The sequence below is a fragment of the Scomber japonicus genome, chromosome 17 (assembly GCF_027409825.1).
Source record: "Scomber japonicus isolate fScoJap1 chromosome 17, fScoJap1.pri, whole genome shotgun sequence".
In the NCBI taxonomy this organism is placed as follows: Eukaryota; Metazoa; Chordata; class Actinopteri; order Scombriformes; family Scombridae; genus Scomber; species Scomber japonicus.
The window spans coordinates 14987624-15004589 of NC_070594.1; the positions used below are offsets into that span (position 1 = coordinate 14987624).

The 16966-nt window shown below is 37.2% G+C and overlaps 1 protein-coding gene across 1 annotated transcript; it reads right to left on the reverse strand.

Annotated features, from left to right (window-relative positions):
* Window positions 1–390: 390 nt before the first annotated feature.
* On the reverse strand, window positions 391–16332 carry stum (stum, mechanosensory transduction mediator homolog). Its single transcript, XM_053337530.1, has 4 exons — window positions 16110–16332; window positions 5403–5585; window positions 2708–2716; window positions 391–425 (listed from the first exon to the last, which is right to left on the reverse strand). The coding sequence occupies exons 1-4, from the start codon at window positions 16330–16332 to the stop codon at window positions 391–393; spliced, it is 450 nt and encodes a 149-aa protein (XP_053193505.1).
* Window positions 16333–16966: the final 634 nt, after the last annotated feature.

Below are 16966 nucleotides of genomic sequence, written 5' to 3' on the forward strand. Positions count from 1 at the left end.
TCTGACATATGTTTGTAGTCAAAAAGATTAAATAAAAAATCTCAAAAATAACTGTTATAATTACTCAAGAAAATACAAACACATTGTTTTCCTTATCCATCATATCTCTGGTGACTCTTTTTTGTCCTGCACCCTTAACCTCATGGCCTGGTATAAGCCAATCAGCTACAACCAAGAAAACATTTTGTTGATGGAGTTGCCAGACATTTTTTTCTTTCTTCCTTTTTCCATAAGCTTATTTGTTTTCATTGTGTCTCTGCCTCTCTCTGTTGTCCAGTGTTTGAAAGACAGGCAGCTACAGGTCATCACAAAGCTTAACATCAGGCGTCAGGGGTTAAAGAGGTCAAACTGTCCATGTGATCCATCAGCTTAACATCAGAGCGACCTCTCTCAGACGTCTTGAGGAACACCCTGGTCTCTACAGCCTGAGGAAGTGGATGAAGTGCACACAAACGGGAGAGAAAAGAGAAAGACATGACTGCTTGTAAAGCTGCCCTTTGTACAGTAAACTATTGTATGTCTTTATGGTTTTTCCAAGAGCTAAATGCAATTACAATTTTATGTTCATTTATTTTGAACATTTGACAGTAATAACATTTCTCTGTTTGATTCAATTGAGCAGATTGAAGCACAGATTGTGGCAAAATGGAGCTAGGCTGAAGGATTAAGAGCTAAGGCTTTATTAAAGCAACTACAAGGAGTTTTTGACTGGTTATGAAACAGACTCAATTTATTAGTGATGCCTCTATATGACCCAAATGAGACCATCAGTAAAACAATTGGCTATTTCTATATAGTTATTCTAAATGCCTGTCCCAGCACACAGACCTAAAAACCCATTTGTTGTAGGATCAGTAAAAAGAAAAATAATTAACCTGCTAACAAAACAACAAAAAAAGTTAAAACGGACATTTATAGAGCATTGGTGAAAATACGAGTCAATCTCGCTCATTCAACAGGTCCTGAATTGGCCTTCTTCCTCTAAGACAGGTATGTAATGTGTCTATTTTGATTATGAAATACATTGCTAGACATGGTTTACATCAATATATGAATTCAGGTTGGAGGCTAAAATAAAGCTAGCTAAAACTGTGGCTAATTTAATGTAGCTAACAGCATCAGGCACTCGACAGTAGTTTGTATAAAGTTAAGACGCTAAAAATAAAAACTCTTTCTTTCACTTGCTTTGAAACCAAATACATGCACTATCCAGATCAAGATCTTTTTGACACAAGGTGGTGGTGCTTCATTTTGGGAAACACTACTACTTTTGTCCACAGAGGCCACCAAAATCAAACCAAAATGGAAGTTCCTTGTAGTTGCTTGTAGTTTTGGCTGGGCAGGTTTAGTCATTACTCCAGCTTTCACAAAATGGCAAATAATACTCTTCTAGTTTACATTATGGGGCCAAGAATTGGAAATGCTCCATGAGTGATTCATAACAAAAACTATGAATGAGCTAACATGTCTATAAACAAAAAATCATGTAGCCTTCCAAAGCAAGCCAACAGTTTTTGCTTCATGCATTGTGATCTGGTGTGGATCAACAGACATTTGGCTAGGACAGATGTTATTTCAATGATATGACCTCTCTGGTCCTCTTATGACTCTCATAGACAGGAATTTGTTCTTTTTAGTTTAGTTTTCAAACAAAAACTCAGCAAAAATATAATTTCTTGTTAATTATCCACCAAGTTTTGAGTGGAGGTCAATCACATCATTTAATGTATTGGTTTCACAATTTTCTTTGGCTTGGGACTATTTAAATGAAGCAGCATCCACTTTTCACCCCATCACAGGTTATGGTCTCATGGCATGAAATCTGATTGTTCAACCAAAGAATGATTTTTCCTTCTCAGAGAGTTTGGAGACAACAATGAGATCAATATATCCAGCATTTAACAAGTATAAGCAAAGTAACATAAAAATGCAAAGATGCATATTTTTAATGTATTTTTTTTTCATTCTTATCTCTCTAATCATCTTATGCCACTTCATAATTCTCTTGGGACCCCTTTGAGTATCCTTACATGTAAACCACTTTCTATTGTTCATTGATTGGTGCAATTATTTTTAGCTTTTTCTATAGCTTTCAACTGAAAAACACTGTCTTCATCAGTGGATGAAGTTATTACAGTATGCTCTAATCAGCAGATGAAGTAGCTGCACAAACTCCATCCACTGATGAATAATGTGAGATGTTGTTTTAGGTTCTTGAAAGGCTAATAAGCCACCCTTGAGTTGGGATTTTTTTTTCTTTGTCATGCTACTTCTTCCGACATCAAGAATGAACTTTGATCTTAACTTTTAAGTCAACATGGATGAGAAATACTAAAAGTACTAGGGATGAAATCTGAGCCACTGAGTGAGCTTGTCGTCTCCATGACATCCTTTCTTGTGGTATGTTTAAAAGTTTAAAAGCGGATTTGGGAATTGTGTTGTCATAATGTTATTTCCAAAGCCGAGAATGAACTTTGCTTCTCATATTTTGTTGTTCCTGAACAGTCCAGATGAAAGATCATGAGAAAGTTTTGAATTATTGTTTGTTTTTTTAAGTATTTCTGAGCCTGGGAAATGTGGTTATTTGGTTTAGATATCTCATTATCTGTGTTAAATTTAGTCAAGCTGACGATTTACTACAGTGTGTCTGCTGTATCCATTCACTGGGGAACTGTTGTTAGTGAGTGAATGAAAAAGAAACACCTACCTTCAGAAACTTGAGTTGGAGCAGGAGAGCAAAGGGAAAAGAGAACAACATGTTAGGGATGATAATCTTAATTGCTTGATTATTATTTACTATTCAGTATACAGTTTTTGTTCAAAAAGAGGTAAAACAGCAACTCTCTTTCAACATGAGCTGACCTTGCATTGATACATATAAATTACAAGATCAAATGAACAGAAATACAATCATTCAACCTAGGTTCACTGGATCAATAAACAGGAATGTGGAGACAGGAATGGAGGGAGACAGTGCGAGTAAAACTGAAAACTGAAGAAGAATAAGGCGGACAGGGAGACGGGAGGGCGGACAGAGAGTGGGAGGAATAGTGTGAGGGAACACAAGAGAGGGATATGGCAAGATCAAATAGGAACAATCATTAAATAGAGAGGGAGGCAGAAGGAAGGCGATCAGTGGGAGGAAGATAATACCACGATCATTAGATGGAGAAAGAGAGAAAGGGAGCGGGGGAGAAAAGAGCAGAGAGAGGGGGGTGTTTGTAGAGAGATTGTAGTATGACAAAGAATAAATTGATCATACGCAACACAGGCTCATTACAGAGGAATGATGCCACATGCCACATTACCAGAGTGATTCACTTTTTGCAGGAAGAAAGAGGGAATAACTGAATAAGAGCTTAAATCCTTAAGCTACAAAGACATCCATTATGTTTGTGAATAGTCAAGTAATAATTGATCTTAACTGATAAATAATCAGCACCGGTTTCTCGAAAAGCATAGCTACACTAACAGGATAATTGTTTTCATATTCAATATAAATATTCAATAAGCTGGGAGTTGAGAGGGCTAACAGGAGTATGGATTTTAGCAGCAACAGTTGAATAGATAGTGCAAGAAGACGTGCGCCCAGAGGCCGAGAAAGCAGCAGGGAGCGGTGAACAATACATGCCAGGGGGGCTGCTCACACCCACACACACAATTACTGTACCTCACACATACAAACACACTCAGATTCCTGCAAGCATGTACGTATCAAACACATTTGGCTGGGCACACAGGCAGCAATTACCTCACATGCACACAGTCATACAGGCACAAAGCAGGCAGGGCTGTGGTAGTTCAAAGGCTGCCTTGGTACAATGAGGAGAACAGAGACTCTGTGTGTGTGTGTGTGTGTGTGTGTGTGTGTGTGTGTGTGTGTGTGCGTGTGTGTGTTTGCAGTTTTAAAATGTATTTGTAAAACGACTTGTTAAGATTACCCATCCTCTAATTTTTCTTTCATTCCCATTCACTTGAATGAGGAAAGTGGTGTCAGACTTTTGAAGCCCTCTCTACCCCCTTTAAAAGATTGACCATAGGATCCAGTGGGCCTTGTGCTGACAGCCATGCACAACACATCCAAAATGAACTAGTTGGCAATAACAAAGATATGGAACATATATATAGGCTATATAATGCTTGCAATGCTCCATATCTTTGTTATTGTCAGCTACTTCATCTTGGGTGTTCTGCATGGCTGTCAGCCCCAAGCCCACTGGATCCTATGGTAAATCTTTTAAAGGGGACACATGCATATTTCCAGGTCTATATTTATATTCTGTGGCTCTCCTAGAATATCTTGGCATGACAATTTATCTTATACTGACCCTGTATGCAGCCTCTCAGTTCAGCCTCTGTCTGAAATAGTCCATTTTACCTCCTGTCTCTTTAAGCCTCATTAATGCCCCCTTCCCAATGAACCTACTCTGTTCTGATTGGCCAGCTTCCAAAACGATGCCTCTCAGCAGACTTAAACAAACAGTTGACTTCTTTTTCTTTTCGTTTCTAAAAATGTGAACAGACGTCAGTTTGATGGGAGGAAAAAGTAGAGGAAAACACCATGGTCTGAGGCCCTGGACTTATATCTTACAAAAAGCATTTCTACATAAGTTCACCTCCATGCTTAACATCAACATACCACATCATAACAGTATGAAAATAACAATGAATCACAAAAAGCATGTTATGTCCTGTTTAACCACCTAAAGTCTTGTTTTTGCTGACCTCCAGTGGTTTAACTTCTCATCATGCTGCACTGATTATACAGATAAATGTTAGGATCCTGTACTATTTTTTAGTCTTGTGGTAATAATCTTAAAAACTGGAAATATATTATTTGAAAACAGTTTCTCATTCTTAAATAAAAGCTAATCATTTTCTAGATTAGTCAGAGACTGTTTTTTTTTTTACTGAACCATAAAGCATTTACAGCTTCACAATAATAGTGTGTGTGGGATTGATGCAATAAATGTAGGTCTGACACAGATGAATAAGCTATATCAGGCTTTGGCTACACATATCCTAATTGTCAAATATTATGAAAGATAAGATATCACCTGACTTTAAATATTTTACTAAAAACACACATTACATATTTAACTGTCATGTGAGAAAAGTTACAGATAACTTTAACATATAACTAACATAATTATTGCAGTCTCTTTCCCACTGCACTCTGTGGTTACCCTAACCCTGACCTTTCCATTACACCAATGTACCTAAATGTTTGGCTTAGACATTGTTGCTTATTTAGATCAACTGTGTGACCTCAGCTACCCATTGCATGCCATGTGTGAGACAGACAAAGAAGAGTAGACAAGACAAAAAAGAGAGGTGAAGAGAACAGAAAAGAAACAAAGACTGTAAAACAGAAAGGTAAACACAGCAGGACAAGTACTGACTTGCCAGGATGACCATGTCCATTCCCCAGAAGATGCTCATTATCCATCCGACCATGATAACAGCTGTCAGTATCTGGATGAAGGCCGCCGCCACGTTGAGCCAGAACACGCAGCACACACCTCGCTCAGAGATCAGCTCGCTGCGAGCTCCACACAGCACTGTGAATGCTGAGATGAAGGTACCTACGGGACAGACACAGCCAAAACATTATTATCTTCTCTATTGTTTGGGTTGTAATGAATTAGTTACCATTTGCAAAAATGATTTAAAAAAACAAAAAACAAAAAGAACTGCATGGTACATTGAACAAGGGGTTTCTTTTGTTGAGGGAACTGATGTGATGGTGGCTCTATGATGTGTTTGACCTAACTTAAGAAAGCAATCTTCCTTGGAAATCAGTCTGGTTAATTTGGTATGAGATAAACCAGACACCAGACTGTGAAAATGAGATAAATCAGAAAAGGCAACATGTGCTTGTCTCTACTGAAAACATGAAACAGGTAAACTCCAGTGCCAGCGCCTGCTGTATTTCTACAGCAGGGCCTGTAAATTACAAAAATACATTTGCATAAAATAGAATTAATTCACCACAATATTGTCAAATATGGAGGCCGAGAAGCTATTTCAAGTTAATTGTAAAAATTTGCTGTTTTGCAGTGGATGGGAATGAAAGCAGGAGGAGCTGCACAAAGTGACTGGAGTGTAGTCAGTCACAAGAGCAGATTTTCAAGTTGTTCATCAATCAAAAGAAAAAAACAATACCAACAGGATGGAACTCAGCATTGATAGAGAAAGCCCTCCACTCTCTGTGTCTCAATGAAATGAAGTGAAGGTTGAAGCTGCTTGACACTCACACTGTCCATGAAGCATCCTTGAGTGTCTGAGTCTATGATTGAATCGGTGATTTCTGGTCATGGCAACATTGTTGTTGTTTATGTCTTGGAAATGATCCCAGGAAAATGCAGACACATTGATGCTCACATCCACTGTTACCAAGCTGAAAACAGGATTATCTCCCTGGCCAATACGTGTCTGCCTGAATGAAATCCAATATCACTCTTTATCCTGTTATCTGGAGACCTGGCCCTTCCTGGCCCCCTGTTGATTGTACAGTAAATCCACTGTGTGTGTGCGTGCACCTCAGTGCACATTGATCAAATTATTTAATTACAGGAAGTTTCCATGACAACGTTTCCTCAGGATGATTTTGACTCTCGAAATCTACTTTACATTATTGACTGCATTTTCACATTATCCAACCTTTATGCTAGCTACCAGAGTTATCTTTGGCATTACCAATAATATTTGATTAAGTTTGACATCCATCCATAGACAAAAAAGCCTCCAATTAATTAAACAGTCCTGGGTTTCTGATTGTGCATATTTTTTGTTGTGAGCACCTGTAACACACATTGGTTTACATTGAACACCTGAAGAATTCAAACCATTTATTCAGGCTTAATGGATTCTGCATTCTCAGTGGCTGTTGTTGATAAAAAAAAAAGCCACTAAACTGGCCATTTAAGATGAATTGAATGAAACAGTATTGTATAGTATTCCCTCTCAGAATATTATAGTCCTTAATTAAGTAGAATTTATGCAGAAAGTCTCATTGAGACCAAGATGTCATTTTGCAACCTGAATGTGAGGCGTTTCTCTGGTGATAAAGCCATTTAGTCTAAGACATGTTGTCATTTGTACAATGTCATATATTATTCATACAATCAGCTGATTTTTACACTTACTCTCTGCAGGCTTTTGTAGTACTGCTCATTTGCAAATATGAAAGTGAATACTGTGAATACTGAATGCGACACAAGAAATGCCTGGTAGGCGTTGTGTGCGTGTTAGCCATGGCCCTTCTCTTTTTGCTTGCTCTATTTCTTGTCACATTGATGGAATTCAAATAACAGAGCAAGCTGAGCAGGTGGGGGGAGACAAGAAGGGCCTGACTGCCAGCTGCATCTTCTTTCTTGGGAGCAAGGCCAACGTTGACTATAGAAGTTAGTTTCTCAGCACTTTTTCTCTACTCCTCTCTCTCTGTTTACAGCTCTCCCTGTCTTTGCCTGATTACCCATAAATACGCTACAGATACACTTAGTTTATCCCATAATCTCTACAAATCTGAACACACACTTAAATATTTACATTCACATGGTCTGTATTAGCCTTATCTTGAATGGCCTCCAAAAAGTCAAACTGTGGAACAAGCAGTGACCTAGAACAGAAAGCAGCCCTGGAAAAGGTTTACATGAGGACAAAAGGGGATTAATTATTATTTACTTTTCCTTTTAGTCGATGCTCATTTTCCAAACATCTCACAGAAAAAGAGCAACAGCAGGCTAAAACGAGTTTCCGCCCAGAGCAGATATGATCTGATCAGACAGAGAAATGTTGAGGTTGCTGAGGCCACACCCACCAGCAGATGCTCTGGCTGCCTGTAGAGCTTCCCACCTCCAGATATGAGTCGTGATTGACAGCAAGCCGGTGGTTGAACGGTTACACATCACTTCCATCTGAGTGTCTGGCATGCAAAGCAGGATTTTTACGACCTAACTTTCAGGGGTTTTTTTTGTGACTTTCCGATGTCTGTAATCACAGACAGCAGGTACCCATCAAATACATCATTTTAAGGTCCAACTGAAATGACATTTAATCATCCCTCTTTGCAGTAAAAAATAATGTCAATGTGTTTTTTAAATGTATTCTTAATAGTTTTGTGTTATTAGAATGAAGAAAAAAAGTCTTTGGGAAAATTTCAGAAAATGCTTCTTTTGATCTCAGCCAACATGTCATGTTATGTTCATGTATGATTGACATTAACTGCCGGGTGGCTGCTGTGATGCTGTATGGAGATAAAGTAAACAAACCACTGTGGCTACAAGTTACAAGACAGGCAGTGTGTCTCTAAGAGGGGTTTTGAAGAGCAACAACCAACTAATGTCTAACTGGATTGAAGTGACATTTGCAGATATGGTAACCTGTTGTTGTGCTGCAGCTGAGTTATCCAGCCTTCTAACAGATGTTAACGATGCACACCCCAATGAATGTTTGTTTGATGACTTATTCAGCAAGTTCAGGTACAGGACAAGACGTGTTCATGTTCGTAAGTTAGATATTGTGAAAGCTAATTGTTTTTCAGAATCTGTGGCTTTTTTGTTATGTTGCTGGCTGCTATCAGGCTCGGTGTGACCAACCAAACGCTGCCTTATTGCTTTATTCCAGATGTGCTTTTTTCACAAATGTGAAATCAAAGAATTTAACCTGTATCTGCTTATAATTATGTGCAGTATAGATTCATCTACTGATTATTTTCACAAATAATTCATTTCATTATCTACTGTATCTGTAAAATGTAAGAAAACAACTGTTGAGAGGAACTGGTTCAATTTTGATGTGATGAAAAAATCACTTAAACAATTACGTGGTCAACAAAAATGTTGCAAATAATGCCTCCATTAATTGATTTTTATTTATATTTGTGCCTCTTGGACAACAAAACTGCCAACACAACACTGATATATTATCAACTTGTGAAGTTAATGAGGCTACGTGTTAGCAAACAGTTCAGCAGATACAGAGTAACACTGGCATTAGTTTAGAGTTGTGTTTTTGTGCAGTATCTCTGTTTTGCTTTGCACCAACTCCTGAGGGAATATCTGGCTCTTTAGCTGCTAACTGCCCCAGTTTCTTCACCAACTAGTTGCAAACGTTGTATGTCAGCTGTCTAGCTCTAGGCAGGTAGTGTCAAATGTTTTCTTTTTTAGAGCTTGTTGACAAGTGTTACCTGCACTGCACCTGCAGGAAATGCAACTGATTAGAGCACCAAGAGTAAATCATAACAGTTAAGTTACAGGAGATAAAACCGACAGAATTCACAAAAAGATTGTTACAAGGTGATCCCTTTCTCATTGCACATGCTAATTTGATCTTGGCATACATATACACATATTCATATAATATATTAATATTTTATTAATATAATATGATAATGATATTAGAGCAGCTTTAATGTTCCTACAGTCAAATTAATCAACTAATTATTTCAGTTTTAATTTCCACACCTGCTGAAAAATATATACCAGCCACACCAACATCAACTTCAGATTTCAGCTCTTTCTCATTAGCAATGTGTCTGTAGTCCATAAATACAAAAAAATCATAATCGTCTATTTGCTTCATGAGCAGTGTTTAATGAAACAAAATAATTCATAGCTGGAAACATGCCAGCTGCTGGAAGACGATGGAAATATTAAGAAACATTGCATGTAATCTTTTTTTAATATAACATTAATTGTATACCACAAGGCAATGTTGAAGCAGCAGAAAATCTGTATTATTTGACCATTTTACACTTTATACACTTTCACTGTACTGTATATGGATCTGTGCATTATATACAACAATTCTCCACTGCAGCAGTAAAGGTTTAATAAGTCTTTAATCCTCTGTTAGAGAAATCTGGCCTAACAAATCCTCCATGTGTGAAAAGCTATTGTGTGTGTGTGTGTGTGTGTGTGTGTGTGTGTGTGTGTGTGTGTGTGTGTGTGTGTGTGTGTGTGTGTGTGTGTGTGTGTGTGTGTGTGTGTGTGTGTGTGTGTGTGTCTTGATATAACCCAGACTAATGACTATAATTACATGGAGAACTTCACAAAGCACCCACTGCAAATGTGGGAGGTTAATGATGGAGTGAAAAAGACAGAAAGAGAAAGAGAGAAAAAGAAAGATGAAGAAAAGGAAAAGCTGACCTTAAACGAGAGGAAAAAACAGAGGCACACTGTTAGAGACAGGTTAACAGAGAGACAGAGTGGGTTAACATGAGTTGGTTTTCTGTTTTTGTCTTTTCTTGAGAATCATGTCAGATTAAAAATATTTTTGAACTCTAAATTTGACATTCTCCTCAAACCTCCACAGTGCTGGAAATCAACAATCAATTATATTTACTCAGGTACTGTACTTAACCCTTACATACTGTTTATATTCTACACCCTCACAGTATGTTCTGGGTAATTTTTAACACTAAGAATCCCCTTATAAAAAGTGTCTATGAACCATAGATCTATTTAGAAAAAACACATATCATATCCTGTTTTAAGACATGTTTTAAGATATTAAAATGTAACATAGCAATAATGATTTAAATATATTTTTATTGAAACTGAAAATGACTGTGGGGTTTATTGTATAACCATTAGAGCCATCAGTCTTCACTGCTACATCATAAAAAGAAATCCTCATAACTACTATCTTATTAAAAAGATTTATTTAACAAAAATACAAATCAATTCATATGGGTAAAATATGGCCCAGAACAGCCTAAATGGACGAAATTTTGTAGCACCTATACTGTACACAAAATTATTTTAATTTGTGTGCATTTTGGGCCACTTAAAGAAAAAGTCATCACATTTCAGATTAAAAGACATTTGGGGTGTTTTTTACAGCTGTCAATTGTCAAAGCTTAATTGAATACTCTGCTGTATTAAGACATATAAAATCATCAAAATTCAATTATTAAAAATTCAAGAATCGATGAATAAGCAATTATTTTTCATTTCAAATGTTTTCCTGGTGGACACAAGATATCTCCTACTTCATCAAAAAGCCCACTCTCCACATCACACTTGTGTAAGTTTCATACTGGATCATGACTGGCTCCAAACTAGTTGTGATGTCACAAATCAGTCTTGTAGGCCCGTCCCTTAAACTCAGATTTCCACTGTGCTCAGAGAAACTTTCCACTTTAAGCAGATGGATGTGAACTCAGCCTTCTAGTGTCAAACTCTGCACATACATCATTCTGAACAGCGAAGCTCAAACATGCAACTGAAGGAAAGAGAAGGAAAGATGAATATTTCTGAGTTGTAGGGAACAAACTGTATATACAACTTTTGAGCACTTGAAGTTCGCTACATTCCAGAGGGAAATGTGTTATTACAGTATATTCATTCGACAGCTATGCAGGAGATATATATTTTATTCAGTAACCTTTATTTAAATATTAAACACTAACTGAGATAAAAACAAATCTTACAAGCTACATAATACTCAAAATGAATCACAATATCAGAGTGAAACACTGCAGTTATAAAACATAAAGAAAAACTCATTTAAAAAACTCATGTCATAGAGACAACTTAAGACCAATAGCGGTCTTTATCTAAAAAAATAAGTGAAATTAGAGTTAGTGGTTACTTAGTGAGTGTAATCTTTTTTTTTTGCATTCCCTCGTTATACTTTTGCATTATCTCGCAATACTTTCATCTTCCATTCCTTCTGAGCCATATTTCTATTTTCACTCAGCAACTCCCAGCACAATGTCCCAATATGGATCAGCTCACCACATTCTACTTTGAACTGGGCATTAAGTATGCTGATATAGTACTACAGCTCAACTGGCATGGTTGTGTAATTAGTGAAAGTAAACTTAAATGATTTTTTAGATCAAGAGTTCTCTTCAGAAGAAAGCGGTAAAGTCAAACAAGGACGAAAGTCTTGGGTATATCATAAGAGTCAATATGCCAGATGAAATTTGGCTGCTTTGAGAAGTAATTCTGCCTCTGGAGATGTTTCCTTTTCCTCTGTGAATACCCTCTGTGATTCAGCTCATTCATAATCAAGTAGACATCTTCTTTTCTTACTCGAAGGCCACACTCTCTACGTTTACAATACAGCCATCTGTGTCTGTGCCTGAGTACAGAAACTCACAAATGAAACCGACAGCATCTTGCAGATTATCATACAGCTTTCCTCTGGAGTGTCAGGAGTCAGTAATAATAATTCAATAATAAAATAATATAATACTTAAAGGACTCATTTTTTTTTCTGTATTATGAACACTTTTACTTTTGATACTACTGTACATTTAGCTGATTATACTTCTATCCTTTTAGTTAAGGTCCACCACTGATAACCCCCATAACCCTAAAACTATACCTAACTCATAATCCTTAATAATCAAAACCTAATTATGACACCAATTTGACCTACAGCCATCTCAGAGTTAATTTGGTCAGAATGAGGACAAACACAAACATCCTCAGTTTGCAGCTATTTCCTCAGCTAACACTCAGTCCTCCTTGTACACATATATACAGAGGCAAGACGTCAACATGACCCAGTAAACCCGTGCAGTGTTTCTCGTATTACATACCATCAATCACACACACGTGACCTCTCATACACACAGAGAAACACACACGACCTGTTCCACCCACACACTCAAACTGAGGGCAAAATCATATATTCACTTTAGCTCTCTGTGTCAAAGCCTCACATTTTCCAGTCCCGTTATGGCAAAGATTGTAACACAACTTGTGAGCTGCAGATTCCTTCACAATCAGTATGTGTAATTATTTACAAGCCATCGGCTGTTCAATCAGTTTAAATAGCACTGAATAACAGTAGAGTTTTAATCTGTCTGTATTACATTGCAGGGACAAACCAAAATTGTAAGACTTAGAGCTCTGGGTGTCAAAACAACTTATTTAACACTTTGAGGCCCACATATAAGAAAATCTGAACTTTAACACAGAGTAGATTCTGCTTATGTATTTTAGATTTTGGAGCCCTTTTTTGTTTGTTTGTTTGTTTGCTTGTTTATTTGGAGAGCAATTTTCCACTTTATAATCACAGCATGTGAAATGTAATATTTAACATTAACAACAGTGTACAAATTATGTTTCACTTGTGTGGATACCTATTCGAGATATCAACAACAAATTAGCTAGATTGCAGGAAGATATTCAGCAATCTGATAAAGCAATAATGAGTTTAGAAAGTTATTCTAAGTCAGGTGAATTTTAAAGGACTAGTGCATAAGATTTAGGGGGCTCTACTGGCAGAAATGGAATATAATATTGATGTGTTTTATTTAGTGTATGATCATCTGAAAATAAGACTTGTGTTTCCATCACCTTAGAATGAGCCCTTTATATCTACATAGGGAACAGGTCCTGTTTCATGCAGCCTGACTTGTTGCACATGTTTCCATGTTTCTACAGTAGCCCAGAATAGACAAACCAAACACCGGCTCTAGAGGAGGCCTTTTATGTTTTGTGTGAGTTTTGTGGCCACTGTTCTCCTATTTGCTTGGATGGGGAGGGCAACAGATATTCAATTGGTTGCAATCTGGAACCTCTTTAGATGCCATTAAATTGTACACACTGGTCCTTTAAAGTTTCAGCATTCCAGTAAATGTTTCTCACCAAAAACAATACCAGGAAAAATAAAAGCAGGATTTGTGATTTTAAATGCACACATTTGAATGTACTCTTTTTGTATATGTGCATATGTATGTGTGTATTTATTCATACTCCTGTGTGCCCATGCAGGCATGCAGGAGATATTGCTTTGCCCTTGACCAAATTCAGTTACACATTTCTAATTTTATTTTGGCTGGAGGTTGAATAGAATAAGATGCTACTCTCAGTCTCAGTCAATTAGACCCAAACGGCACTGACACACACAAACACACACACACACGTATGCATTGTGTTCATTCCAGTCAGTGTTGTCATGGCAACCAGTCAGCTATTCAATGAAATGTCAAGGCATTCAGGCACACACACACACACACACACGCACACACACACACACACACCTGGTGTTGCCTTGACACTTTATATCTAAAGCCATTTTAATAGTAAGAAATAGAAAAAAGACCAGACAGAGGAAGAGAGGGGAAGAAGAGATAGGAGAGGACACACACCAACACACACAATAACAACTCTCCAGAGACCTACAGATGAGAGGCGCGGAGAGGACACATCATAGGTTATTTGGTGATGGACTTAGCTGTGAGTGATTGCTATAGAGACATCAGTCTCATAATTCCTACAGAAAAAAGATCTGAGTTTGTGTATCTGTTTGTTAATGTTTGTTCTCTGTATGTGTTTCTCTGCTTATCTTTTTGTCTCTCTGTTTTTTCTTCCTCATAACGTGACTTTTACATGATTAATTGCTTCATATTCTGCTGTTCCTACAATAAATTCTCCTTTATAGTATTATTTTATGTCTGCTCCACAGGCTTTTATTATGTAAAATGAGAGGATCAATGTATCATTCAGGTTTTTGTGGCATCATGTGAGTGTGTGTTAGTGTGTGATAAGCTACATGATATTGTTATCTTACTATACAGACACAATGCACAGACATTCAACTAAGAGGAGGATAAAACTGTGGAAATAAGAAGGCAAAGGTAACAGAAGGCAGAGACATTCTAATAATAGAAAATAATCTGCATCTGCATCTGGATCTGGATCAGCATCAGCACCAGAGTAGTGTGAGACAACATGACGAATATCTAAATCCTGATATATTTAGGGGTTTACTCAAGGGTGAATTATGCAGAGCTTAAAGTGACTCAGACTCAGCACTGAGGTTATGGCCATTTGAATTCATCATGTTAGTGATGCGTGTTGTCAAAATTCAGATGCAATCGCTCATTGTGTCAACTATGGTAGTTTACATCAAATTGGCCATGCTAAGGAAGTTAGCATGGAGTTATACAAAAGCAAAATAGGCCATATATAGGTTTTAAAAACAACAAATTATTAACTTTTTTGGAGGTCAACCAAATATATATCAAACATCTTATGTATGCAAACCAAAGTGAAAATGTAAAGTGAAAAAAAACCTACATGATGTCATTATCTACACCAGAAACTCTGCAAATCAAACTTTTAGCTACATACATTTATAACCTGTTGAGTCGTTTTTTAGATACGCTGCTTAAATATCCAACCAATAAAAAATCTGACAGACAAACGAGACAGAAAGCACATCAGTTTATCATTGGAGGACGTATGACTATATAATGTAGGTACTTTTCTGGTATTCTTTCTTGTCTTCTAAAATTAGTTACATGTTGCTAATTTCACAACATAACACTCAAGTGCCAAGATAATGAGGCAAGTGTTGAGTGCACCCACAGTGATGATGTCTCTACCTGCTGTGATGATGTTTTCTGCCCATAATGACAACACCACTGATGGATATTTACACCCAGAGATGGCAAATCTACCTGCAGTGATGACATCTGGACAGTGCATTAACACCTGGCAGACTGTGCAAGTAAAAAAAAAAAGCTTTTAAATCCTGATGGAGTTCATGTTTTATTTAAAATGATGGCTTGTATTCTTTCAACATTTGTTCCTTTGTGTTAGGAGGGCTTTTAGAGGCAGTTCTCTTCAAACGCAAATTAAAATGACTCCCTCTAATGGTTGGACAATCGATGATCAAACTTCAGAAGGAATCATTAATGTGTCTCTGGTCTGATTTAATGTGTTAGAGAGATAGAAGCTGGACATAGTGTAGCACAAAGAGCACATATTCATTTTAGCCATTCATTGCCTGCAAACCTGTCATGCTCATTTTTTTAATCTGTTTGCCTTCATTTTTGTATATTTTGGTTACTCTTTGGCTTGCCTATGTGCAGTCACAGCTCCTCCAGTTTCACAACCACCCAGTCTCCAGTTTGGTTATTTTTAACCCTGCATGTTAACTTTCTGTTTGCTCTCTGCCTTATACTCATACATCATACCAACTTTGTTTATTTGGGTTTGTGTCTTTTTCTCAGTTCATAAATCACTACTCTTCTACTAGAAAGTTATACAAGTTGGCTGCTTTCATAAATCAGTTGAGGGACATTCTGATGAATTGAAATTAATTAAAAAGGAGGGGGAAAAAAGAGATTTCCTACTCACCAAGTCCAGGTATGAAGGTGTTAAGAAACAGACAGATGACGGCCAGAGGGAAAGGCATTGTGGGTATTGCAGCCCTCAGGGTTCCCTTCTTCTCCCGGACCTCCACCACCACTCCTCCACCTGCTGTATGAGCCCCCGTCATGGCTTTGGCCCCAAGATTGTCCCCGGTCTTAAATGACCCTAAGCCTAATCCCTGCTCTTTTCCTCCTTCTTTCTGTGCCATCTCTGTTTCTTTTTTTCTTAAGACTGAAACCAGTTGCTGATATGCAGGTAAGTGACTCTCCCTCTCAGTCTGCTCTAAGCTTATTATTCACTCAATAAAAGGTAAAAATAATCAATTCTTATTGATTGTATCTTTAATGATTCCTGTCTTTAAAGAAAGCAGTACATCTCAATTAACAAGTCACCACCTATTCACCTAATCATTTAAACAGTGGCAAGTAAGTAATAACTTCAACATGAAAATCTATTATGAAAGTATTAAATTGTGTGGTCAAGAAAAAGAAAAAAAATCATATATTTTCTTGAGAATGACAAGAAAGATTTAATTTTATTTTAGAGCAATGTAATAAAATATTCTCTGAAGCTTCCTTTAAGTCTTTAAAAACATTAAGGCTCATCCACAAAATATCTGAAAAGCTTGAAGCAATATTCGGGCAAGTTTAAATTTTCCCTGGAGAATAGTTATCAATAATTTTTCTTAGAGATGCTGAAATTCCTTAGAAAGTCACCTTACAGCTGTTTACATTAAGTCCCACCAAGAAAAAAATGTCTGTTGTAGAAATCTCTGCACAAAAATCCCTTCAAGCCCTAAAAAGTGTCTCATCAGTGGTCAGTGATATCTGCCATTTGTCTCC